The 27,476-nt window shown below is 36.1% G+C and overlaps 2 protein-coding genes across 7 annotated transcripts; one reads left to right on the top strand and one right to left on the bottom strand.

Annotated features, from left to right (window-relative positions):
• Positions 1-1,166: 1,166 nt before the first annotated feature.
• Positions 1,167-10,454, top strand: LOC107795385 (T-complex protein 1 subunit beta). Its single transcript, XM_075237234.1, has 12 exons — positions 1,167-1,294; positions 1,650-1,697; positions 1,789-1,845; positions 2,163-2,228; positions 2,318-2,429; positions 2,854-2,982; positions 4,073-4,144; positions 4,365-4,480; positions 5,841-5,917; positions 6,602-7,087; positions 8,121-8,436; positions 10,028-10,454. Exons 2-12 carry the CDS (start codon positions 1,692-1,694, stop codon positions 10,169-10,171), a joined length of 1,581 nt encoding a protein of 526 aa, XP_075093335.1. The 5' UTR covers positions 1,167-1,294; positions 1,650-1,691; the 3' UTR covers positions 10,172-10,454.
• Positions 10,455-10,983: 529 nt separating this feature from the next.
• LOC107788305 (uncharacterized) lies at positions 10,984-21,054 on the bottom strand. Of its 6 annotated transcripts, none has more exons than XM_016609982.2 (11): positions 20,887-21,054; positions 20,252-20,314; positions 19,928-19,994; positions 19,396-19,461; positions 18,963-19,056; positions 18,754-18,870; positions 18,410-18,510; positions 12,606-12,680; positions 12,420-12,512; positions 11,736-12,056; positions 10,984-11,348 (listed from the first exon to the last, which is right to left on the bottom strand). In XM_016609982.2, the coding sequence occupies exons 2-10, from the start codon at positions 20,263-20,265 to the stop codon at positions 11,745-11,747; spliced, it is 939 nt and encodes a 312-aa protein (XP_016465468.1). In that variant the 5' UTR covers positions 20,266-20,314; positions 20,887-21,054; the 3' UTR covers positions 10,984-11,348; positions 11,736-11,744. The 6 variants fall into 6 exon arrangements, with proteins under 6 accessions (XP_016465468.1, XP_075093334.1, XP_016465466.1 ...); XM_075237233.1 differs by having other exon boundaries at positions 18,760-18,870; positions 20,887-21,051; XM_016609980.2 differs by lacking the exon at positions 20,887-21,054 and adding an exon at positions 20,501-20,598 and having other exon boundaries at positions 10,984-11,399.
• Between the last annotated feature and the right edge of the window lie 6,422 nt (positions 21,055-27,476).

Raw genomic sequence — 27,476 nt, 5'->3', positions numbered from 1 at the left:
CATATTTTGGTTCTTTGAGTTCAAAAAAATATATTTTGGTTCCGGACTCCTACCTTCGCCCTCACCTCTGCATATATCCATCCAACTTATAAACTTTAAATTAACCATCCTTTCACTCATGTAACAATAAAATTCCTCATAAAACTCAACATTAGGATTGCTTATCGGTCGGATTGAATAGTTATTTACTCTTAACGATTTGACTCATCAGTTATCGGCTTTTAAATGTATTAATCCGCTAGCCACCCAATAAGATATCGAGCGGATTGGTATCGATTTAGCTCTTATCGGGCAGTTATCGGATATTTTATCATCCTAATTCAATCAAAATAAAATAAAATGTAGTCTCTGTATGTTTAAATAGGTGATCGACGTACTAAGAGGGACGAAGCAGAAGAGACATCGTGATAGGTAAATCTTCTATCTAGAATCTTATTTATGTTTATGCACATTGGCCTTAATCTATGTGAAAGATTTCCAATTGGCCGTTGTTAAAACAAATGTTCGTCATGCTTAGAATTCTAGGATGCCTTAAAACCCAGACAAAGTTGATGAAGCAGTGGTGTAACTGGTATTGTTATCTTGTTTCAGACAACAAATTCTGTCTTTTGTCACAGTTAGATGACTCCTTTTATTTGGCTTTCTTTTATTCTAATTCACTTTGATAGAGTACCAGAGGAAGAAGGATTTTTGATTATTTAATATATATATGGATAAAAATAAATATTATATATATATATATATATATATATATATATATATATATATATATATTCTTAACGGGTTAACGGATTATCCGTTAAGAAAATTGAATAATTCGTTCCCAAATCGATAAGCCGCTAATAAAAAAAATTTAATCCATTTTCCGTCCGTTAAACCTTTAACCCGATACCAATAAGCCATTAAGCTTCGGTTTCGATTCGATTTTTGGTTTCGGTTCGATTTTGAACCCCCTGCTCAACATTCTCTTTTGTACAAGATCATCTTTGAAGCAATACAACACTTGCTTCTGAAGTGGCTAGACTTGCAAAAATTTAAGAATTTAGGTCATGATCTAAATGCGAGTCCCAAAATGGGTTATCTGTGCACTTGCTCCGATCTTATTGGATCAGGCAAAACGAGCAAGCCCATTAAATTCTAAGGACCATTATACCCTTACTAAACTAATAAAATACCAATCAGACCATTTAAACCTCCGTTTTCCCACTTCCTCCCGAACCCTTCTCACTTTCCAACTTTCACTAGTGCAAGTAGTTTTTTCCGGCGCCGCCATAGTCGACGATTATTATTTCAGGTGTCTTTTCCCTGATCTCTTGTAGCATTAAACGAACCATGTTCTCATAATTTATCCTTTTACACATCTTTTGCCCTAGTCTTGAATTTTCATAACTTCCTATAGAGTTCTGTTGTGGCTGATTTCTTCACTATGTATCTTCTCTCTGAGATATTTTAACTAATGGGTATTCTGTAAATGACTGAGTTTTACTTTGTTTTGCGTTAAAGATCATTATCAAGAAAAAGATTTGATCTTTTATTTCGTTGATTGTAAAAGGGGAATGGATTTTATATTTTTAGGGTTTTGAATAATTACATTTGTTCTTGAACTGACTCTGTAATGTTGTGATATCGCACCTGTTTTGTTGTTCTAGATAGTTGTTAAGGTTCAGCTTCACATCTCCATTTTCTTTCAAATGGCGGTACGTTATGTTTGTTTTTCCACTTTTTTTGGTTTGTTTTAATAACGTTTAGCTTGTGGATTCTATATATAATGTTCTTTTATGTTCTCAGATTGACAAAATCTTCAAAGATGAAGCCACTGAAGAAAAGGGCGAGCGCGCTAGGATGGTAAGTCTCATTTCTCAGCAAATACCGACTGAGTTTGCGTAGAAGCTATTTTAATAGGTTACTGAACAGTGGCGGAGCCACATAGGCTCAAGGGTGGTCAAACACCCGTCACTGAAAAATTATACTATTTATATAGGTTGTACGTATATACAGTTATCATAATTTTCCATCTATATTGAAAGAAAAGACAGGTTTATATGTTGCATTGCCATGTTAATGTATGTGTTTTGTTGAGAATCTGCTACAATCTTTTTTTGTAGCAACTTATGCTTATTATTCTTCAGTTTTCTGAAATAATTGAGTGTTTGAAACTCTAGGCGTCGTTTATTGGAGCAATGGCAATTGCTGACTTGGTAAAGACAACCTTAGGACCTAAGGGGATGGTAAGCTCAGTCTTTGATTATGTATTTTGCAGGTATTGAGAAGAGTTAGGATTGTGGTTTGACAAATACTACATTTTCAATATTTGCAGGATAAAATTTTGCAATCGACAGGCAGAGGACACAGTGTTACAGTTACCAATGATGGTGCAACAATTTTGAAGTCCCTCCATATTGACAATCCAGCTGCCAAGGTCCTCGTGGGTATCCTTGATATTTCTGTATTTCTTGTTATTTTCCCTGAAGTAAGGGATCATTTTTCTTGAAATAAATAGTCTCCGTAGTTGGTTGGTGAACTCCTTGGCACTAGGGCTGAAGCTAAAGTTGGATCGTATCCGAAAATGAATCCATGTAACATAGTGTTTAATAGGTTACAGGTAATAAGGGTTTTAGTGTAAGATTACACCACAACCTTCTTCCTCTTTGTTTTCTGGTTTAAGTTATCATTAAAGAAAAATGCCAGATATGTATTTTTAAGACCTTTTACAGATAGTTGAAGGAGATATGTTTTTCAAAAAAAAAAAGATAGTTGAAGGAGATAGAGGGGCTGAGACTTTATCACAGGAAAGAGATCCTGGGGAACAAAATGATGTGATTTTATGAATGTTATACCTTGACCCTTTTAAAGATATCTCCAAGGTACAGGATGATGAAGTTGGTGATGGGACAACTTCAGTAGTCGTTTTGGCTGGAGAACTTTTGAGGGAGGCAGAAAAGTTGGTAAATTCAAAAATTCACCCGATGACAATTATCTCAGGTTTGTTCTAATGATCTGATGTCTTAACATATCTCTTATACACACGTTGAAGATCTGGAGAATGATTCAAGCAGTTATTTTTTGGTGTGTCTGGAACGAAAGGAATCGCAGATGTTTTGATGGGATCTCAACTCCAACTCATTCCCTGAAAGCTATATGCTTAGTTAATTTGTTCAATTGGAACCTTCTGTCCCCTGTAAATAGTATTGACAGCTTTCTGGATTTCGTTAGCTCCATGTTCTTAGTCTAGTCACTCTCGTATAGGATCTAACTATCTTTTGTAAATCTTTTGCTATTAGCATCTTCCTGATGCTCTTTAGTGATATCAGTTTACTTCATAAAAAAACACATCTCTTATACTCACGTGTATGTATATTATTTAGGCTTCCTTCAAGCTTCCTATGTGCAGAACAGTTAGAGTACAAACTGCTTTTGGGCTGCTTTATCAAATTTGCTTGTGTACCATTAGTGCAATGCATGCTTGCTACTTTGTCTTAAATTGGGCATCTTTTCTTTTATCTATTGAAGCATCTGGTGTACTTGCTTTCTGATGCTTGACGTTTGTTAATCTAGAAAAGGATTGACCCATGGATGATATCTGAGTGCTACATTAGCAAATATCATCCAAATCTGTCCCAATGCTTGTTTTCATAATGGAGTCTGTTTCAGTTAGAATCTACAGTTTCTATGTAATACAATGAAAGAAAAGAAGAACTCAACTACTATTTCCAGCAAGACAAAATTACTAGGTGAATTCGTCTCATTTGCCTAAGTGTTGGTGGGCTGAGAGTTACCCGGTAAGGAGGTAGAAGGTACCCGGAGGAATAGTCGAGGTGCAGCAAGCTGGCCCAGACACCTCTGTCTAAAATAATCTACTACTATAAAGGAGAGATTGCCAAGAGACAGCTTGAATTCCTTCACGCCTGGACATTTCAATCCAAAACTGCCAAAATATATTTCTATTCTGTTTATCAAGCCAAAACATAGCAAGTTCCTATTTCTTAGTAATAAAATTAATGTTCTTTGAGGTACCTAATCTGGTTTCATGCTTAGTATACCTTTCAATTTTTTATTTGCTTCTTTATATCAGGTTTCCGGATGGCATCTGAGTGTGCACGCAATGTTCTGGAGCAGAAGGTTGTGGATAACAAGCAGGATGCAGGTATCATTGCTTGAGTTGTTTAGTTGAATGTAATATCATAGCAGAGAACCTACATTCAGTGGCATATATTGATTTTCCTTAGATTGGTGTACTACTTTCTCTTTGCACTATTCCAAGATAACTTTTCATGGATGCTAGTAGCTGACAGCCAAGAGATTTATTTATCTTGATTTTCTCAGAATGATATGGTCATAGTTTTTTTAATCTTTTGATGTTGCAGAGAAGTTTAGATCAGACTTAATGAATATTGCAAGGACTACTTTGAGCTCAAAAATCTTGTCTCAGGACAAGGAGCATTTTGCGAAACTGGCTGTTGATGCGGTTATGAGGTTAAAGGTGAATATTTCATCTGCTTTAGCAACTTACAAAGAGCATATTTTTCTTTTTAATCTTGTGATCTCTATCTGCAATTATTATTCCAATCCCTTTTTTCTTTTGCATTATCCTATAGATGTTTATCTGCATCAGTTGTGTAGCTTGACAACTTTGCAATGAGGTATAACTGCACATTCTGACAAAGCACTTTGACTTAAGTTGTTGGCATGACGCTTGAGAATCTAATTGAACACTGTTGTTTAATGTTTGACCTTAAATACATATAGGTATTCCAATTAAATTGATGAAGTAATACACTTAAATTTATGGGATCAAACTGGTTTTTTTTTTTTTTTTTTTGTTGTTGTTGTTGTTGTAATACACTTAAAATCACTTTGTTTGGCTCAGTGAGCAAAAGGAAGCATTTCGATAGGGGAGTATTACGTTAATAATTGTTTTGTTCTACTCTTGCTTTGCTTATATAGTGCATTAGTCAAACTTACCTTATCAAGATTACATGCACTCAAACTATGTGTCATTCAATGAGCAGGAGGGAGTAAATATTATTTACAGTTAGAGTGGCATATAGACTAATTAGGGTGTTGGTTACTGGTAAATGTCCCTGCATCACTCAATGTGGATTGTTGGGTAAGAAGATGAGATTAAATCTGAAGTAATTTTTATGTGGCATCACATCCCTGAAGCGTTGTATTGCTTTTTGAGTTTAAATTTTTTGTACGGACGGTTTAAAAAAATATTTACACAATGAGGTCTCTTATAAAATAGCAATTACTGGTAAGTCTCTATGATAAACATTAATGAGAAATTGCAACCTCACCTACTATCACAGGATAAAATTCATGGATAGTGTAAAAAATCTTTAAGCTGTAGTGTATGTAACTTAAATCATTGCGTTTTTTATGCTTGTGAGACACAACATTGTGGGAAGGGAGCTACTGAGATTCTGGTCGACACTGATACAACAAAATCTTATGTTGCATGCCGATAGAGAGGAACTAGTTATATGTGACTAGATCAAAAAAGGAGAAACATCTGAGAGTAGTTCCATTTTTTTTAATGTGAAAGAAACTTAGTTTCCTCTTCCTTATCTAAGAAAAACATAGTTTTCCCTCTTTCCTAGGTCAGAAACTAAATATTTTTCTTCAAAGGGTTGAAATTTGATTTCTACAAAATTAGGACTGTTTCACTTTCTTTCATATTGTGGATTCATCACCTTCTGCCTAGTATTATCTAACGTGAAAAATTAACATGAGGATGTATTGTGTTTTCTCCTCATTAACTCTTTCACATTCCCTCCTGTTTGTGAGTTTTATTCAGTTATCGTGTTTTAAATCTTTTTCTATATCAATTGTAATGACAGGGCAGTACCAATCTTGAGGCAATCCAGATAATTAAGAAACCTGGAGGTTCATTGAAGGATTCATTTTTAGATGAAGGGTGGGTCCTCTGGTTCGAACTATTTACTACTTGATGTATTTTCGTCGCATGTCTAGCTCTTCTTTTGATTAATTATTTGTTCGTCATTCTCAAACATGGTAATTTCCGATTAAAGACATATGACTAGCTTTATTGATGTTTGCATTTGTGTTCTTTGTTTACCTTAGTGAAAGCAGCCTGTTATCCAATGTAATTCTACTGCATTCATTACTATATCCATCAGTTGATGAACCTGATGTTCGTATATATGGTTTTCTTGGGCCTCAACTAATTTCAGAAGAGTCTGCCTTGAACCAGCATGAAGCTAGGTTATTGTCTAAGATGGCTATCTAGGATGGATGTATGGAATCTTTCTCAATGCTTGGTCGACCTTAGTCCGAGAATTAGCCGCAGAACTCTGTTCCAGTACGGCTATATTGGTGTTTGTTCATTCTAGTATTCTCTAGATTAGAGTAGCTGAAAGCGCTCAATCCGCATTAATGAGTCCAAACCATATAAGCCAGGCTTGATTTGGAACAAAATTTCTCATATTTTATACTGATAATAAGTTTTATTACCCCAGTCCACCTCAATGGAACATAAGTTTCTCAGTTCCTTTTCCTCTTTGAAAGACAAAGCTACGTATCCAGGACAAGCATTGGATTACATGTTCTCTTTTGAAGTGGTAAAGTTTCTTTTATGCAGGTTTATTTTGGACAAAAAGATTGGGGTTGGCCAACCAAAACGCATTGAAAATGCTAAGATTTTGGTGGCAAATACTGCTATGGATACAGATAAAGTGAAGATATATGGAGCACGTGTTCGAGTTGACTCAATGACCAAGGTTGCTGATCTAGAAGCAGCTGAAAAGGGAAAAATGAGAGAGAAGGTGCAAAAGATCATCAGTCATGGAATAAATTGCTTTGTTAACCGACAGCTTATCTACAATTTCCCAGAGGAACTATTTGCTGATGCAGGGATACTTGCAATAGAGCATGCTGATTTTGATGGTATTGAGCGGTTGGGTTTAGTTACTGGTGGAGAAATTGCATCAACCTTTGATAATCCAGAGTCTGTCAAGCTTGGCCACTGCAAACTTATCGAGGAGATTATGATTGGTGAAGATAAGCTAATCCACTTCTCTGGGGTTGAAATGGGTCAGGCATGTACAATTGTTTTGAGAGGTGCAAGGTATGTTGGTGTTATGTTGTTCGTCTTTTATTGTAATTTCTCCTCTGCTTCCTTTGTTGGTATGGAAGGCTGGGGAGCAGGGTCATTGTTGTTGTCTGCATGGTGGTATAATTTTGTTGAGATTCAAAATGACCGCTTATCTTTGGTGCTGTATCAACTGGTCATGTTTCACTAAAAAGCTTTTTTTTTTTTTGAAAAAGGTAACAATTATATTCTTAGCACCCAAAAAACGGGGCTGGTATCTAATATTTACAAGTACAGCCCCTGAAAATCTTACAGAGAATCAAAAAGGTCTAGTAGTGATTCTACATCACCTATCAACTGTTCTTTACACCAAAAATGAAAAAGAGAAATACAAGAACTCTTGATTTTCTGTGTTGAACTGCTCTTGCCTTCAAAACATCTTGCATTCCTCTCCTTCCAAAGTGTCCACCATATGCACGCCGGAACAATCTTCCACCGTTCCTTGTGACTTCACTAAAAAGTTTTTTATTTCTTTCACTTGCTTGTTCAAGCTTGTTATGCATAACTAACATATCCCTTTGCATGAATATTGAACCAAGACATTGTAGACGCCTAAGAGAAGTCTGGGGATAATAAATTTTATATGTGGAAGAAAAAGAAGAAAAACTATGAACAAGAAAATACAAATTATGTGTGTGTGGCGCGCCTTTAATATTTTAAACTTTACAGGTTATAATTAATATTTACTTTACCTGATCAAAATAAAAGAACCGGAACTAAGCTTGAGAGCTGAATTCAAAGGACCATCTGGACCAAGTCCAAGAAGACAGCACAGCTATTGGAAAGATCTAAAAAGGGTCCCAAAACAACGTTGTTCCAATTAGAAGCTCAGTGTCTAACTGGTTTGATCTATTCCTACTTGTTCACCCTATTTAAATCCCTTACAGATATGTGCATAATTGGTCAACTTGCTTTGCTTCTGGAGTTGTTTTGTTTTCTTTTTGGGAATTTTAACTGTGATGATACTTGTGATGTGGCCTTGGCATCTCCCTTTATCCCTTATTTTCAGCCCTCATGTACTGGATGAAGCTGAAAGATCTCTGCACGATGCATTGTGCGTACTGTCTCAGACAGTAAATGACAGTAGGGTTTTACTTGGAGGTGGATGGCCTGAGATGGTGATGGCTAAGGCGGTTGATGAACTAGCTAAGAAGACTCCAGGTAAAAGATCTCATGCAATTGAGGCTTTTACCCGTGCACTTTTGGCAATTCCAACGACTATTGCCGACAATGCCGGATTAGATAGTGCCGAGCTGATTGCTCAGCTTCGTGCGGAACACCACAAGGAGGAAAGCAATGCAGGAATTGATGTCATCTCTGGATCTGTGAGTAACTGGTTTAAGAATTTTGAAATGAAGTTTGTTGTCTCTGCTTTATTTTTGCTTGAATTTGCCTTTAATTAATGAAGGCAACAATGGAAACGATAAAGCTAAAATTGGTTTAATGTCTTAAAGTGCATGTATGATTGTGTCAATACTTTCAAATAAGATGTACATCTGTACTAAGCACATATTTCACAGTATGGTCAGTTTTCTGTTTCTCAAAAGCAAAAATTATATCTCAAGTCAGATTTGTTTTCTGTCTCAGGAGATTTCACCGTAACCGCCATTTAACTTTTGAGGCATTATTGCTTAATTTGTTTGCAACTCAATGTTTGATAAAGGCAACCCCTCCTCCCCCCGCGCGCGGGAATAAAGTCATTGTTTTCGTATCTGTTGCACAGTCATTGTTTTCGTATCTGTTGCACAAGTGTTCTTTGTTACTTTAAGGGGTCGTTTGGTAGGATGTATAAGAATAATGCTGAATATGGTGTATTAGTAACGCTGATATTAGTTATGCCGACATATTTCTTATCCATTGTTTGGTTTGATGTATTAAAGCATTGCACAATTTTTAAAAATATTATTTGCTTACAAAAATACCTTCATAACCAGTCCATCACTTTATCTTTTTAAAAGAAACATATGTTGAGGAATGTTTTTATATGAAAAAGGTTTTAAAAAAATTATTTCATTTATCTACCTATATTGTAGTATATAACTGAATATATATTTATAAAAAAAAATATGCTAAATATTTATTTATCTACTAGGAATATAATTTTATTTCTCACTTTCTTGGATTATTAGGCAGAGAAAGTTTCAATATAAAAGGAAAATTAGTTGAATACAAGTGCATTCCAGTACATAGTATTAGAGTACAGATTTATAAATTTACAATGAAGAAATTGGCAGAGTATAGATATAAATAGCGGAAGCAATTTTAATATCAAACTTTACATCAAACTTGCATTAAAATAATAGCATATTTTAATCAAGCATAAATTTGAAAGGGCAATTTTGTCCTTAACTAAGCTAATGCATGCATTAAAATCCATTGCATTGTTAATATCACGATGATTAGTTATGCGTAAGATAATACAAAATAGGGTGTATAACTAATGCACAAGTTCAAAAATTGTGCCAAACAAGGTATTATTAAAACATAAAGCTAATGCGTGCATTATTTTATCTATTGCATCCTACCAAACGACCCCTAACAGTAAAACATCAGCTATTGGGACCTACTCTGATCTCATTTTTCCATGCCTGTTGGGTTGTTAGTTAGCTGTAGAAATAAGAAGTCTTAAGTGAGTTAGATGACATTAAAAGCAATAGAAGATGGAAGGAAAATAGCGTCTTCTTGTGTGGCTTAAATGGAAAGGGAGAAGCAAGAGAAAATGTCTTGTTCTCTTCGGACTCAGGAGGGGACTTTCTTCCATCTTTTTTGTTTTGTTTTGGTTCTTTATGTTGTTTTCCTTGTTTCATAACACTAATAAAAATTCATAATCATGTGCAGATGATCCACTCTCTTGTGCTTGCGTATTGGCAGTACTACTTGTCTAAATTTACTTATCCAACTTGGAATGTTTGACAGGTTGGAGATATGGCAGAGCTAGGAATATCTGAGTCGTTCAAAGTCAAACAGGCAGTGTTGCTCTCTGCCACTGAGGCTGCTGAAATGATCCTAAGGGTTGACGAAATCATCACTTGTGCCCCAAGGAGGAGAGAGGGAATGTAAAAACAATATTGGTCATGTTTAAGCTGTTGAGATGACTCGTATTTTATTATGGTTTGAGAATTTGAGATGGTAGGTGTGGGCTGTAAACGAGTCAAATGATAGATTGCTATTGGAACCATGCTAAAGTGCACTGCGCTGAGTAGTTTCTTTTGAGGAGCAAATGTTTTGGTTTGTTTTCATAATGTATGCATGCTTCTATAGAAAACATTTGTTCGATACGCACTTCTCACTGATGACATCAATATTTTGAGTGGCTGTTCTATAGAAAATTTTCTTGAGGGAACACGAGAGTTTTGGTACCATGCCTGTGTTTTATTGTATGTGCTAACCTTAAACAAGAGGCGGAAACTATCTTTTGGAAATTGACTAAGGTTTTACTGGAAATGAAGTATTCACTTGATTCCCTCCCCCTTTGATCCCCTTTGTTGGAGCTATTACTCTTTTAGACCTTTAATGAGCTACATTTTTTTGTGCAGACACAAATTTAAGAAAATTATTACTAATTTTTTTCTTCGAATTTTGCAAAACTTGTTTGGTCCCTTCATTGACCACTATTTCTTTTAGATGATAGTGTAATGACTAGGAACACAAGTTTCTTTGCTCTCCTCTTAGCAATGAGCTGTCTAGGGCTACTTTTAAAAAATTTGGATTCTGTAATAAGACCTCATTCATGGGCGTTCTCCGATTTAGTCGTTCGCTTCTTTCCAGATTACAGGAAATGAAAACTAAATCTAGACCAGTAAATAGACTTACCTTTTTCAGAGGGAAAGAAAACAGAAAATTTTGAGATTTCTTCACACATGCATGGAGTAGGTAGTCATCGGACTTGTTAAATTAGTAAAAAATCAATCTAAACTGACATCAGCTGAGAAATCATCTTTCTTGACACATCTTCAAAAACCCAAACAAGTTCGAAAACTGAGTCTAACATGCTACTCGTAAATTACATCTAGTGCACTTACACCTTGCTGCAACAAGTAAGCTGCCAAAAAGCTTAGATGTCCAACTTTGTGGAAGCATAGACTTGCTTCTTTTGATGCATTTTGAACTTGAACTTGGACCATAAGAGGGCACTTCAAAGACTAGAACTTCTGGCGAAAAGACAATCTTGCCTCAGTGTCCTTGACTCGTAGCGCATCATGCAACAGTGTTGGCAATTGCAATGCCATTTTAGGAGCTGCCAACAAATAGCTTTGACTTTTAGCAAGAGAAAAGACACAATAGATACCTGAAAAAAGTTTCCCATGGAAAACCAAATCTTAGAAAATATTCGTCAATCATTTTCCTGAATCTGATAGCACATCGTAATCGTGTTATGGAAAATATCTTCATTTTCCCTTGCAACAAAATTTACGGAGAAAAAAGAATTGGACGAGTTTATGGATGCATAGACAAAGATCATAATATTTCTTATCTTTCCTTTTTTTTAAAAAAAAATTGTCATTCATTCTTTTGGTTTTGGAGTTTCCAAACACTTGCTGATTCGGATAAGTACTGATTCTGCAGGATATGCACACATGTAAGAAAAGTATAGTACAGTGCAAACTCAAAAATATCTGCTGACCTCTATAATTTATGTTATCTTGACATCACTAAGAAGCCTAGCAGCCATTGCACCACATCTTCTAGCTTCCCAATCACTAAGCTTTCTGCTCTCTACATCCAAAACCAAGTTTTTGTCTACCTTGCCCTCATTGTCAGTCGCATCATCTTTATTAAACCCATAATTACTATCATCTTCCTCTGGTCCATGCATAGTTTCTCTTTCCCCAACCTCCTCGGTCTGCTGCTGAGCCATCTCTGTAACAATTCCCGAGGTATTTCCTTGTGGCTTAAAGCCCATTATGTATAACTGGATGCTTGGGTGTTGATAGGTACTATGCATCTGCATAAAAGTAGGCCCCCATCAGTAAAAATTAAGGAATGTTCAAAAATCTTAATTGATCTATAACCATAACTCTCGACATAGGACAGATTGGAGATGCAAAATATCAGGTCCACGGTTCGAGAATTTGACCGAGAACTTAAAACGCAACGAAAAATTCATGGTCAAACTGATTATTTATAGGAAGCCCTTTCCACACAAAATCAACAAAATCATTTCCAAATGCAACGTTTACTGCGACTATCTCAAGAATAGATTACCATAATTAAGTTCCAGAATATACACACAACTGATGATGATCGGAGAATGTATGGCCTAGTTGACGGCTAGCATGAGATGTTACCAGGATGGGCTGGAAGTTACCTTTGCTTTTGGAACAGTTTTGACTTCAAAATTACTCTTCCACATCTCAAGCATCTTTTCATGGACAATTGTCGATCGGATTTCATGACCCAACTATAAATGAAAAGTTCATTAATAATATCAAAAGAGCTCTGTATAAAGAGAATAAATTTTGCAAGTTCTATAATAATTTAAAGGATACAACACCAAAATTGTCGTCTTCGGTCCAGACAGTGCAATTATTGTCTGCAAAAGTGGTTCCAACAGATGCTCTGCATAAACCTAGTAAAGACAGGTAATTATTAGTGCAGATTCCTATAATCTATATATATATTAAAGCAAGAAAGTTTGCCTTCTCGTTTAGCCAAATGACAAGTTATTAAAAAGCCAAGTGGCAACCTATTAACAAGACATTTGGCAACTTATTTCAATTAAAATAGATGTTTTAATATACAGATTTTTCGGCCAAAAAACACTCAATCATCCCAATTTTATCGCCTCTTTTCTAGAAAATTCCATTACTTACAGTTAATTGTATATATTTTCAACTAAATAAATTAAAAAACACTGAAAACTATAGAAACACCACATCTTAAACAAAAGAACGGTGTTTCATATTTACTAAAGCTTCTTATCTCTATCTCTTCCTAAAAAAATTCCCAATTCTCATCTTAACTCAATTGTCAACATCACTTGGTCGTGGAAGATGAGAAGAAAATTAGCAACAAGAAACAGTGTATGTTTACAAAATCAGAAACGGGCTAAGACGACCTCAGATCGGAATGGTTATTATCTAAAATGGAGGGATTTCTGCTTGGAAAAGATTCACAATTTCCTAGCAGCAATTACATTTTATCATCTCCAACCAAAATCCAATTCGAGGTATGTTTGTGCATATGACTTTCCTCCTTAATTTTAGATATAAACCCTAAATTAGTTGCTTGGAATTCAGAATTCTATTTGCCCTTACATCAGCAATCACATATTTTTCGACTCTTTTTAGGGAAATTTCTTTTTCATAAGTTAATGCACATAAACACACGTATTTTGTTTCTTATCTATAGCAAGCAAAATGATATGTGAATATATATTATATACTTTATATATATCAATTGAATTTTTTTCTAAATTACTGCTTAGGATTTGTCTTCAGTACATATATATATATATATTATAGCTGCACCAAGCATATACTTTAGTACAAACAATTCTTTGATCAAACTTTCTCTAAAGTAAAATATGACGGCAAAAGTTGACTATACCAGTGATATATCGAGTAACAGTATGAGTTGGAATTTGACGGTACGAGTAGTAAGATTGTGGCACGTTCCAGACCGCAATAAACCAGACAATCCGTTCTCCCTTGAATTAATTATGCAAGACGAAAAGGTACATTCCTTTTTAGAAAAGTAGGCTAATGATTTAAGGGATGGTTTAGTAAATGTACTTTTTATTTTATTTCTTTTTGTATTTTAGAATTTCTAACACTAATCTGGTCTTATACTTCTGATGTTGTTGATGAGTGTTCTTATTCAGTGGAGTTGTATGACATTCTTGACAAAAAAGTCATGTTTAAATTGACTGTTAAGATCTCTAACACTAAAGTGCATGCGAAAGTTTATAATGTTGTTAAGATCAGCGAAAACGATAACCTTATACAAAGTATTTAATATAGAGTATAACTAATTTTGGTGTTTATAGTATGTCCAGAGCTGAAACATTGTTTTCCTTTCCATTTTCCAAGTATAGAAGGATCTTTTTGGTTTTTGACTGCTCCATTTGTTGTGGTGGCGAGAAGCTCCCCAGTTACATGTATATTAGTGTTTCCAGAGTTAATTCTTTGTGATGGGATGTTTGACTTTTGCAGTTAGTGGAAAATTTTACTATATGTTTGACCGCAGTCCAATTGCATGTCTCCTTTACCCAAATCCTGGACATTCTGTACAATTTTCCATGTTCTTTGTTGTTGAAGAGGAAAAATCCTATGTTTATAGGTCCGGGCATTAAACTTCTGGTGATGTTGGTTTTATCCTGCAATGACACCCAACACGAAGTTGAAGACAGTTTTCGACCTGCATCTAGCTTTTTCCTGAAATAAAGCCTTAACTTTAACAGAAATTTGTTATTATATAGTGGTGTCAATGCACCACAAAGTGTGAAACGTGAGAGCCCTTGAGATGAAATACCTGAAGATATTTCTGTTTTGTCAAAGCAAATCAATGACAGAGAAGGTGGATGTTTTCCTGACCCTCTCTCCTTTAACCCCATCGAGAGTCATAGAAGAAAGTTTATGGTTAATTTAAGGTAGATCTCATTATTTACACTGAAAGAATTTGTCTTATTATATACCTTTTGAATATACTCTTAGTCCTGATGCTTACTCAGAGAGGTAGGAAGTGTGATATCATGCATGAATGTAGTTGGATGAGTCTTCCTTTAGAAGATTTAAGCTTGATTAACTCGAGCTTAGTAGTGATTGGATGTAAGGTTCTATGTATAACTGACATTTCCATTTTACGGGGGTGACTTTAGTATCTCATACATTCTGCTTCTCATCTACAATATGATTTTAATAATTTATTTGTCTTTTCTGATTATTTGTTAACTATTTTCTTTTTGTAGGTTTTCATGGCTGATAATGAGATGCTTTCTCCTGCAAGGAATCCTGCCAAGAGAAATAGAGACGACAATGGATCATATGTAGTAGAAGTTGATTATGATCTTGCATAATTATCAAGTACTCCCTCCGGTTCACAATAAGTGTCCAATTTGCTTTGAGCATGCCCATTAAGAAAATACGAAATTCTATACAAAAATACCTACTATGACTAAACTACCCCTAATTAAACATTTAATGTGAGGAGTAAGAAAACTTTTTAGGGATATGTACATAGGGGTTATTTTGTAAAAACAAATTGAATTCTTTCTTGATTACATAACTGGACACTTATTTTGAACCAAAATGAAAAAGCAAATTGGTCACTTATTGTGAAGCGGAGGGAGTAATAAGGTCAAAAGAGTGATTAAACAGGAGAAAATTCATGAAATAAGGTTATTTAGACAATTGCATTAGCAAGTAGTTTGGTACGAAGGAGAAGTAGTTTAAGTTGTATTTTAATTTGGTTTCTGCCATTTAGAATCATGATTTATAATCTAAAGTTACTTAACTCTTTATGTTATCGATTTGATTGATATTAGAAGAGCTATTGGAAAGTTTTGAAATATCGCATTTGAATGTTTATGTTGTTATATCATTCACAGAATGATGAGAAGGAACTTTTGAATGTTATATGTGAGTTAAGTGAATGAATCAAGAGTTGAATAAGTGTCTGTGTAGTTAAGGTTTCTGTATCTACTTGTGCTTGTGAAACTTTAAACTTCTTATATATGTTTTATGTATGAGATATTGATGTCACCTCTGTAAAATGAAAAAAAGGAATCAATACTCCAGCCTTTATGCCACAGCATCCCAGTTTAGGAACCTGGGAAAAAAGTTCCTAAAGTGTACGATTAGAAACTATGTGATTTTTGAGTTTGAGATGGCTACCTTTTAAATTCATCATCCTTGACCATATTTCTTATTTATGTAGTAAATTTACTATACCTAATAGCATTGAAGTGAGCAAATAATTAAGAACAATATTATCACACTAATATTCAAAAGTACCATCCGCGCATCGCGCGGGTTTTAATACTACTAGAGAAATAAGACAATTATTTCATAGTTACGTTCTAGTGATTAGTTGACAGCCCAAAGGAAAATACAACAACAACTAACCCAATATATTTCCACAAGTGGGGTCTGAGGAGGGTAGTGTGTACGCAGACCTTACCCCTATCTAGTGAAGGTAGAGAGGCTGTTTCCAATAGACCCTCGACTTAGAAAGAGTGAGAAGAAGAAGGGGAAGAAGAGGAAGAAGACGACGGGGGAAGAAGAAGAAGAAGAAAGGAAAAAGAAAAAAGAAAATAAAGGGTGGGGGGGGGGGGGAATTAGTAGTACTAAACACTAACAACAAAAAATACGATAACAAAAGCGAACTAAATCACATGACGAAGTAACAATCTGGTTAAGAATATGCAGGAACCTGAGTGCTACTAAAGTAACTGGTAAGAAAAGGAGAAGCTTACAATTATGACTAACCTTCTATCCTAATCCTCGACCTTCATACCTTCCTATCAAGGGTCATGTCCTCAGTAAGCTGAAACCGCGCCATATCATGTCTAATCACCTCCCCCAAATACTTCATTGGCCTACCTCGACCTCTTCTCAAACTCGCCATGATCAGCCTCTCACATCTTGTGACAGGAGCATCAATGCTTCTCCTCTTTATGTGCCCGAATCATCTCAGCCTCGACTCCCGTATCTTGTCCTACACGGAGGCCAGTCCCACTTTGTCCCGAATAGCTTCATTACTAATCTTATGTCTCCTAGTATACCCACTCATCCACCTCAACATCCTCATTTCTGCTACTTTCATCCTCTCCACATGTAAATTCTTAATTGGCTAACATTCCGCCCCATATAGCATAGTTGGTCGGACCACCACTCTGTAAAATTTACCTTTAAGTCTCGGCGGCACATTCCTATCACATAAGACGCCGAACGCATGCCTCCATTTTATCCATCCCGTTCCAATACGATGTATGACATCCTTGTCAATCTCCCCGTTACCCTGGATAATAGACCCGATATACTTGAAACTAGCTTTCTTGGGGATAACTTGAGTATCAAGCTTCACATTCACGTGTGACTTATGAGCCCCGTCACTGAATTTGCACTAAGTATTCTGTTTAGACCCGAGATAATAGACCCGAGATACTTGAAACTAGCTTTCTTGGGGATAACTTGAGTATCAAGCTTCACATTCACGTGTGACTTATGAGCCCCGTCACTGAATTTGCACTAAGTATTCTGTTTAGACCCGAGATAATAGACCCGAGATACTTGAAACTAGCTTTCAAACCTCCAACCTTGCATTGACCCCGCTTCGCGTCTCGTCGATCAACATTGTATCGTCGGCAAATAGCATGCACCATGGCACTTCCCCCTGTATGTGCCGCGTCAGTACGTCCATCGCGAAGGCAAATAAAAACGGGATAAGAGTCGATCCCTGGTGCAGCCCCATCACAACTGGAAAGTGCTCCAAGTCCCCTCCCACCGTCCTCACCCGAGTCTTAGCACCATCGTACATATCCTTAATCACCCTAGTGTACACTACCGGAATGCCACTAACCTCCAGATACCTCCATAAAATTTCCCTCGGCACTTTATCGTTCGCTTTTTCAAGGTTGATAAACACCATATGCAAGTCCTTTTTCCTTTCCCTATACTGATTCACTAATCTCCTCACCAGATGAATAGCTTCCGTAGTCGAGCGTCCCGTCATGAATCCGAGCTGGTTCACGGAAATAGACACGCTCCTCCTCATCCTGACTTCCACCATGTGAAATTTAGATTCTAGAGAGACGCTTAACTATTCTTTGTTTCCTGCATTTCAATCAAATGGTGGGGAGTAGAATATTGCTTAAAGAAACAATCTTGGACGATAAGAGAAGCAATAGCAATCTTTAGGAATACATGTGTTCCAGAGAACTAGATAACTTAGAGAAGTAAAGGCCTAAGATGATTCCTGGAAACAATACTGGTACCAGCTTCTGCACTAATTTATATTTCATAAATGATATCCGGTGTGCAGGAGAAACCAAAGGCTACTTTGACATATTCTCATCTATGAAAATCCCTACACGCTGAAAAATCATTGACAGAATTAAAAACTGTGGCATAAAATACAATATACCAGTGAAACCAAATGAGAAAATATGCACTATGCCCTAAAGAAAATCATCATGGATACAGGTTCCTTTAATTTTTAGCACTAGCGGTAAATGTATATTCGTATTGGTTCCAGGTAAACTGGATGTCTCCTATAAAGAAATTTATTCTCAGTGCAAAGCAAAGGCCAGTGAAGGAGCAAATAGAATTCCACTACCCTATCGATGATAAAACTTACAACATCAGTCCCAATGATATAATCGAATGGAGGTTCAACAGCCTTTATATGATTCTCATTACCCCAGTCCAACTCTGCAGCCTCGATGGAACCAAATGAGTCTACAAGGAATAGAGCTTTCAGTCGGTCATAGTAAATACAACAACATCCTCTCAAAATTCAATTCCAGTTTGCAGCTTTCTGTTTGATAGAACGAAACACCATTAGGTTAACAGGTAAAGTTAGGTTCTTAGAAGATATCAACAGAACAGAGTTTAATTAGCAGTGCCAAAACAAACGACAAATGACAAAGAGTATACAGTACAAAAAGCTAAAATGATACAAATGGCACATTAAGCTGAAACCTGAACCTGAGCCTGTCTGCATTATCCTGGAAGTATTACGCTCCACGTTTCTCATCAGCAATGGCAAAACCTCGGTTTGGTCAGTTGAAACAACATCACATCCAAGCAATGCCATGCCTGTGGAGAGATTTGGTCGATCTCAGACAATAACTGCCCCACTGTAAATGGCATCTAAAAGAACTGAGCCTAACAAAATAAAGGCAGCTTACCAAATCCTGCAACACCGCAACCTGCTCCAAGTTCAATCACACGCTTTCCTCTCAATTTAGATGGAGAAAACCTCCCCTTTCGACAGTTTTTTTCCTATAATTTCAAATAAATAAGTTCCCAGATGATAACCTCAAAACTGAAGGAATAGGAATGCTCAAACTGTAAATATTAGTAAGTGTATAAAAGCATGAATAACTGAACAGACTCAATTTTTAAAGTCAGTGTTCCCTCTATCATAATCACCAGCCAGAAAAGGGAAAAGAAGATGAAAAATTACAGCAGGGATTAAGAAAGATGAAAAAGAGGAGTATAGTATCATGGCAAGGACAGACATTTCTGAGCAAGTCTTAGAGTAAATTAGAAACCTATAATAGCAAATCGAAAATAGCTGCGTTGAAGCTGAAGTGTATCAGAGGGGACTTTAATCCTTACCAGAAATTTTACTAAAACCATTGATGCATCCCAAACAGTTGTGCCTAAATGCTTCGAATTGGGATCCTGTCATAATTTAAAACAACAAAGAAAGGCCAACAATTCAAGATATACTAGCGGAAATTAGAGGAGAGCAGACCTTCAAACAGAAGTTAATAAGACAGTAAGGAATATATTTTGACAAGAGACAGCAAGTAAAAACTTATATCCATGCAGTTTTTGGTAAACCCGGAATCTCCTTGATGAACTGAAGGAATGAGGACAAGTATCACTGTCAGTGAAAGCTAACGGCTCTCTTTGGAGATTGTTGATGTTCACTCCATAATTTTGATTTCTTTAAGTCAAATTAAAATGAAAATCATGATTCTCGTGTTCCTTATTTCTCAATTAAAAAAATGCAATACATGCAGTACCTCAATAGAGGTGCCAAATTTGAATGGCATGAAAATACAGAAATGGATACGGCTCAAGGAGTCACTATCATAGCCAAAAGAAAAGAAAGGACGCAGACCATATTCGAATGCCTAATTACCTGGCAAAACTGAAGTTGATGGCCTAGAACTTCAAGGCAAATGGCTGAAGTGTGTGGAGAATTTAACCTGCTATGAGTTTAGACTTTAGACTAGCAAATGACATAAATGCAAGAAAAACATAAGCAAAAAGGGCCATATAGGAGATGAAAGGATGACAACGAATTAAATCAATAATGTCAACAGAAAAAATGACCTCAATCTTCCTTAATCATAGCTATGATTTTGGACTTTAGACTAGCAATGGATGTTTGAATGTAATTAAGCACTTTTAACCGTCCAAAAAAGTCAAAACAATGAAGTAAGTAGTTACAAGAGGCACAAACCTATCTTGCTCCATTATGAACAATGCTCTGAGTTGAACAACAGCGCCGGTGAAATCTACTTTGCTGTGAAAAAGGGGGGAAAACAGCAATAATAAATATTTTTATTCTTTAAGAGATAACATTTTGTTCAATCACTAATTTTGGACTACATAATTGATCTTAAGCTATTAGCAGGATTAAAAGTTTATGAGTTATAACATAGCATTTTAAAGTCTTGCATTATGGAGTGGGAAAAAAACAAGAACTTACTCCATAACTGATAATCTCACAGAAATAGCAGTCAAAGTTCTATTCTTTTTGTTCTTTTGGGTGAGTTTTCATTTCGTTTTCTTAAAGTTCTAATCTAATAACAAGAATGATAAATGTAGCTATATTATAGCATAAAAGTATCAACAAACACACTAACAAAGTAAAAAAAAAAAAAAAAAACAGTATTACCAACCACCGAGAAAGCAAAACAAGTGTGTGGACCAACCAATTTAGGTTCTTGCATTTTTATTTTTTTTTTGTTTTGTTTTTTGACTTGCTGATAAATTGCAAAATCCAGCAATTGCAAGTGAAAATAAAATTGAAAGTTAAAAAAAAGTTTTTTTTTCCAGTGAACAAGAAACAAGCTCAAATTAGATGGGGCGTACCTGATCAGATTATGCGATTTCTCTTCCAATTCGCCGCCGGGGTGGTGTCCTAAATACGGAGTTCCTTTTTTAAGTTTTAATGCCGGCTTCTCCTTCACTATCTCAGTTGTACTTTACGTTTGCTGTGATTGTACCTTTTATTTCCTTTTTTCCTGTTAATAAACTTTCAATGGAGTAAGTAATTTTTAAGATGGTAAAATAAATAAAAAATTGTAGAAACTTTTTGTAGGTATGAGATTCAAGAAGACTCTCTCTTGTAGTTAAAAAAATCAAAAGTATCTCCTTTGTTATAGAAGTAATTTCATACAATTTTTACAAAACCTCATATAAATTTATGATTTATATTTTTCTAATATTCAAATATTAAACTTTTTTAGCAGCTCTTTTTAATCTACAGTGCAAATGAATTAGATTTCTAGCTTTTACCTAATTAACTATTACTACTTAAGTTTATATTTTCTCCAACTTTTTTATCAATTTTTTGTCTTGTAGAGATACCTAATTTTTTGCATAATTTATGGAATATAGAGGTGAAGTAATATTGTAGGCATATAAATTTTATAGGAATTAAATCCGTAAAATAGTTGGGACTATATTTTAAATTCAAGATATATTAGTTCAAATAAATTTATTGGGCTAATATAGTTGGATAATAAGTCCAATATATGGATAAAATAAGGAGAAACTTTCAGAAACCACTATGTTTTAGTGGTTTTTAGCTAGTTGTAGCTACCATTTACTATATTACTTCCTATAGCTATGTTTTGAGATTTTTTTAGAATGTATTCGATGTATTTAAGCTACTGTATTCATGAATACAGTAGCATTTCTAGGCGTGAAATATGGGATTATAGCTAGACAAATGTTTGTATTCGAGTGTATTTGACTGTATTCATGGCGTGAAACATGTGATTACAGCTGGATAAATTATTGTATTCGACTGTATTCACGGCGTGAAACAGGGGATTACACTATTTTTAAACGGAAAGTGAATCAATTAATATAATAGACTCCTAATATAACTCAACAAACTTAAATATAACACACAAAATTTGTATTTTCAGTTATAAAAAAGATTCTCAACCGAAAAACACCCCAAAAGCATAACAATCTTCAAAGAAAATATGCTGAATATTTTTCCCAGCCGATAAATACAACAAAAACAGAGCAATTTAAATACATATATACAGCTGAATACATAAATTATATTAATTAAAAAAAATATATGAATACATTCATGGAATACAACGAGACAGTGAATACAATGAAATACGTGGAATACAGCGAGATACATTGAAATACAATGAAAAAAAAGACGATGAATACAATGAAATAGATGGAAATACAGCGAGATACATTGAAATATATTAACAAAAAATTCAAGTTGCTCAGCCCCAAAACTCCGTCGTCTTCGTTCAAGAACAACCCTAATGTCATCTCGTCGAAAGGGCCGCGATTCTGACTCGAAACGCCACTGTTCATGTTACCATAATACCCTCACGTGCGCTTCAAAAAACCTATTCTTTACAATTTTTGCATTTTTATGGCGGCGGATATATGTTTTCCAATTTTTGCATTTTTACGCAAAAAAGGACCAGAAATTTTCTGGGGGAGCGTTGAATCCTTTACCTTACTATTTACGAGGCTTAGTGAATAAGCTCCTGCAAAATTATTCAATATCTTCAATATCCTCCATTGAAGAGAATGAGAACGAGATGTGGCTGCTGGAGGGTGTGAGATTGGGGATGGGCAGCCTTTTTAGGGTCCTCGGCTGAAGATATGGGGTAGGGGATACGAGAAATTTGAGGGGAGAGAGAAAAATAATACAAAGCTTATTTTATGGCTTAAGGGTAGGAGGTGACCATAAATAGATATTTGGCTATAAAAAATCAAAAGGTAGCTATGGAATATAATTTTTTAAAAGGGTATTTATTTAAAATAAATAAGGTATCAACCTTTGCTATAGGAGGTAACTAATCCTTAAATAAATAAGTCTTAATCCATTGGGCTAGTCCATTTAGTTGGGCTACAAATGACAAGCACACTTCATTAGGCCCATATATGTCATCTTCCTAGAAGCTTAGTTTGGTGCCACGTGTCAAATGATGTGGCGCACCAAGTCAAATAAAAGAGCCAATAGGATTGTACCACATGTCAAAATGACAAGGCATGCTAAGTCACATTAAAAGGCTAATTAAATCGCGCCACGTGTGTAAGTGACATGTTCTGGCCAATCAAATGCGGCCTCGTCACACTTCAATTTGATTGGTCGGAAAGAGTTTATTCTTATCATAACTTTTCCCTCCCACAACTATAAATAGAGTTCTTCATAATACAGAAAGACATCAGAAATTATAACAAGAAGCAAGAGAGAGCTCGTGGATCAAAAGTTGCAGATTTCTCTAAAATCTACAAGATCAAGACGAAGATTCAAGAACAAGCAGCAAGCCCTTGGATTAAAAATACGTCAAGATTAAGATCAGGGCTCAAGCACTTGTATTAAATAAAATAAAATTCAAGATTAAGCTCAAAAGCTCTTTTATTTACTATTGAAAAGAAGAATCAGGGGATTCATAGAGATTGTAACACTCAAATATTTGAAATAAAATACTACGATTGTTGCAATATTTTTCGGTCTTGATTTTATTTTCTAGACGCAAATTTATTGTCTACAAATTCTGGCACGCCCAGTGGGACAATCTCTACCTCTCATCTCAACTTTTCAATCACCAAAGTTCAAGAGCATCGAAATGGCTTCAAATAAAATCAACTCCAGTTCAACCTCCACCAAGGCTGCTAATTCCAAGTTCTATGCTGATGTGGAAAACATACTCGAAGTTACCTGTGGAAGCTTTGGACCAGTTACGAGGAGCAAATCAAGCTCGTTAGGACAACAAGCACCCCAAGTGTCGTCCGCATCAACCCCTGTTTTCGGATCTTCTCCTCAAAAGGAGCAAGATCTTTCACAAACGCACCCGAAAGAGGAAGAGATGTAGCTGAAAAAATCAAGAAAACTCTTGCTCTGCTTGACCTCTCCTGATCCAAGCACTCTGCTGTGAAGGAAGATGACAATGCTTCAAGTGATGGATCCTCCCTACTTACACCACATAGCGTTAGCCAATCAAGGATCAATCTGTGCGAAAATCCATGCTACTTTCCATCGTCCACGATAATCATGCAAGCCATGGTGACAAACACTTCATCTGCGGAGGAGCAGTTGGCAAAATTGACGGAAGCAATCGCTGGCTTGACCAAATGCATGCAAAATCAAGATGCTAGAATCGAAAAGCTAACAGATAGGGTGGGAATCTTGATGGAAGAAGAATCCACCCATGCACCTGGCAAACTCCCAAAAGTTCAAGAGATTGATCCTCACCTACGATAAGTTGCATCCACTAAGGAAATTCCAGTCTCTTCGGAAGGGATGATTCCAATCAATCAACTAAAAGAGTTCATTGAAGGGACTATAAAAAACAAATATGAAGTTGCTTCCAAGTCCCCCTTTACCTACGCAAAGCCGTACACTTCAAGGATCGATATGTTGAAGATGCCCGCTGGCTATCAACCTCCAAAATTTCAACAGTTTGATGGCAAAGGCAATCCAAAGAAACATGTGGTGCACTTCGCTGAGACATGCAACAATGCCAGGATTTATGGAGATTACCTCGTTAAGCAGTTTGTCCGCACATTAAAAGGAAATGCTTTTGATTGGTACACGTACCTTGAGGCTAGATCTGTTGATAACTGGGATCAACTAGAGCAAGAATTCTCAATCTCTTTTATAGTACGAGACGTACTGTGAGTATGATAGAACTTACAAATACTCGTCAATGAAAGGGTGAACTAGTTATCGATTTTATCAATCATTGGAGGAATGCAAGCCTCAATTGCAAAGACATGCTTAGTTAAGCTTCGGTCATAGAGATGTGCATCCAAGGTATGCATTGGGGATTACGCTACATCTTGCAAGGTATCAATCCTGGCACATTTGAAGAACTTGCGACTCGTGCCCATGACATGGAGTTGAGCATGGCCTCCGCTGGAAATAAAAGGTTGCCTATCTATGAGCCTCGCAAAGGGAACGACAAGCAAGAAGTTAGGAAATGGGGCAAGTTCGTACCCAAATCTGAAAACAAAAAAGCCGTGAATGTCAACACATCACTTGTGAAGTTCATAACGAAGGTGAGCAAGAAGCGGAGTATGAAATCCACTTCTTTTCAAGATAAGCCAAGTGGAAAGTTGACTCTAAAAGAAATGCAAGAGAAAGAGTATCCATTTCTGGATTCTGATATGCCAGCTATTTTTGAAGAACTCCTCGAGTTAAATCTTATTGAGCTTGCGGAGATGAAGCGACCAAATGAAGCTGGGAAAACAAATGACCCAAATTACTGCAAATACCATCGACTTGTGAGCCACCCTCTGGAGAAGTGCTTTGTCTTCAAGGACAAAGTTATGGACTTGGCTCGTGAAAAGAAGATCATGCTTGAAGATGAGAAAGCAAGCGCAAACCAAGTCTTTATCACCTTTGGCTCATTCAATCCGGATGAATTATGTGATTTTAAAGAAAGTAAAGATGAAGAATTACTGGAGAATGACAAAGCTGAAGTCAATCAACCTAATGATGATAAAGGTTGGACGTTGGTGACTCGTCGTAGGCACCACAGAAGGAGCCCACGAAAAGAATCAGCAGAACAACCAACAAGGAAAATGATGGTAAAAGGACCAAAGAGATGGAATCCATTTAAGCACTTAAAGAGAGCAAAAGTGGAGGTACACCACTCTCAAAAGGCACGAAATCCAGTGACCTTGGAGGAGTTTTTACCAAGTTGGTTCCGCACGAAGATTTCCCATGAGGGTATCGATGCCTCTTGTTGCCATGCTGACAAAGGGGAAGAAAAGAATGTTGACCTACCATTGACACCATCTTCGAAAAAGCTCGTCAAGTCCATTTCTCAAGAAGTTAATGCTTGTGAGGAAAAATTTACATTCACAAATGACGATTTTCTACTTGGTGACACTCCTCGTAACCGCCCATTATACCTGGTTGGCTATATGCGCGATGAAAAGGTAAATCAAATTTTGGTTGATAGAGGATCCTCAGTAAACATCTTGCCAATTCGTACTATGAAAGAACTTGGTTTTCCCATGAACGAACTCTCAGAAAGTCGTGTGATGATTCAATGATTCAACCAACGGGGGCAAAGAGCCATAGGCGCGGTCAGACTGTAAATCACTATTGAAGATATGCAATCAAGTGCATGGCTACATATGATCGATGCAAAGACTTCATACAACGTCTTGCTTGGAAGGCCTTGAATACATGAGAATAAAGTAGTTCCATCTACCTACCATCAATGTTTAAAATACTACGAGGGTGAAGTGTAATGACTTGACCGGTCATTTTGAGCATTTGCACTTCGCTCAGTAGTTTGGGGGCACGAGTTACTCCATATGATGTATTAGGACTTGTGTGCAAAAATTTGGGTTCATTTCGAGTTGATTTGATATGTTTCGGCGTGAGTTTTTGGAAGTTGAAAGTTCATTAAGTTTGATTTGAGGTGCATTTCGTCGTTTCGATATTGTTATGTGTGTTTTGAGGCCTCGAGTAGGTGCGTATTATGATATGGAATTTTTGGTATGTTTAGACGGGGTCCCGAGGGGCTCAGGTGAGTTTCAGATAGGTTTGAGTTGTGTTGCGCTCGTTTTTCTTATGTTTCGACGTCGTTTCTTCAAGCATAAATGGTACCACATTGAACAAATGAGCTCCGATTTCTGTTTTTTGAAGCATTAGATCCGTATCGTAATTACGAAGTCATAGCAAAAAGAATCGTCAAATTTGGACATCGTATGAAGATTTTATGGTCATTTTACTAAGAATTGTGTTGCTAGATTTTTCAGATTAATTACGAAATTGTCACTGCTGCGTATTTAAAAATCTACACTATTTCCAAATATTGAAACCAACATATCTCCTTCAATATAAAGTCAAATGGAGAGATTAAAGATCCTAACTTGACTAGAATTTTACAAGAAATTCATAAGAGGTATGGAAAGTGAGTTTCAAGATCTTTTGGCACAAGAAACGAGGCTGAATAGTGTTAAAATAATGGTTTTGTGCATTTAACATGTTTTGAGTTGGGGAGCTCGGAATTGGGCAATTTTTCGAGGCGCTTTTCAACATATGAATTGGGGTAAGTGTTCTTACTCGGTTTTGGTTATATTTTATGAATCTATCTTCGATTTTAGCTTTTGGTTGATGAATTTTAAAGAAGAAATTGGGGGGTTTGGCATAAAGTTTCATAATAAGAATTTTTGAGTTTTGGACACCGATTCGGAGTCGGATTTGAGTGAAACTAGTATGGTTGAACTCGTAATTGAATGGATTGACGGATTTTGTGAGTTTTGTTGGGTTCCGAGGTGCGGACCCGAGTTGGAATTTTGGGCTGATTTTGGGCTGTTTGATTAAAGATTCAACCTTTTTCGATTGGGATTGATTGCTTTAGCATTGTTTGATGTATTTGAGTTGTTTTTTATTAGTTTTGAACCATTCGGAAGTCAGAACGCGCGTGATGGGATTCTTGGAGCATCGC

Source organism: Nicotiana tabacum, chromosome 18, assembly GCF_000715075.1.
Source record: "Nicotiana tabacum cultivar K326 chromosome 18, ASM71507v2, whole genome shotgun sequence".
In the NCBI taxonomy this organism is placed as follows: Eukaryota; Viridiplantae; Streptophyta; class Magnoliopsida; order Solanales; family Solanaceae; genus Nicotiana; species Nicotiana tabacum.
This window is presented reverse-complemented; position numbering and strand designations above follow the sequence as displayed.

What these genes read in the sequence shown, in the direction of transcription:
- LOC107795385 (XM_075237234.1), top strand. An exon ending in AGGGCGAGCGCGCTAGGATG is followed by an intron (nt 1,846 to 2,162) that starts GTAAGTCTCATT and finishes TTGAAACTCTAG; the next exon opens with GCGTCGTTTATTGGAGCAAT. An exon ending in GGATAACAAGCAGGATGCAG is followed by an intron (nt 4,145 to 4,364) that starts GTATCATTGCTT and finishes TTGATGTTGCAG; the next exon opens with AGAAGTTTAGATCAGACTTA.
- LOC107788305 (XM_016609980.2), bottom strand. An exon ending in ATCAACTTCAGTTTTGCCAG is followed by an intron (nt 19,462 to 19,927) that starts GTAATTAGGCAT and finishes AAATTATGACAG; the next exon opens with GATCCCAATTCGAAGCATTT. An exon ending in AAACTGTTCCAAAAGCAAAG is followed by an intron (nt 12,057 to 12,419) that starts GTAACTTCCAGC and finishes ACTTTTATGCAG; the next exon opens with ATGCATAGTACCTATCAACA.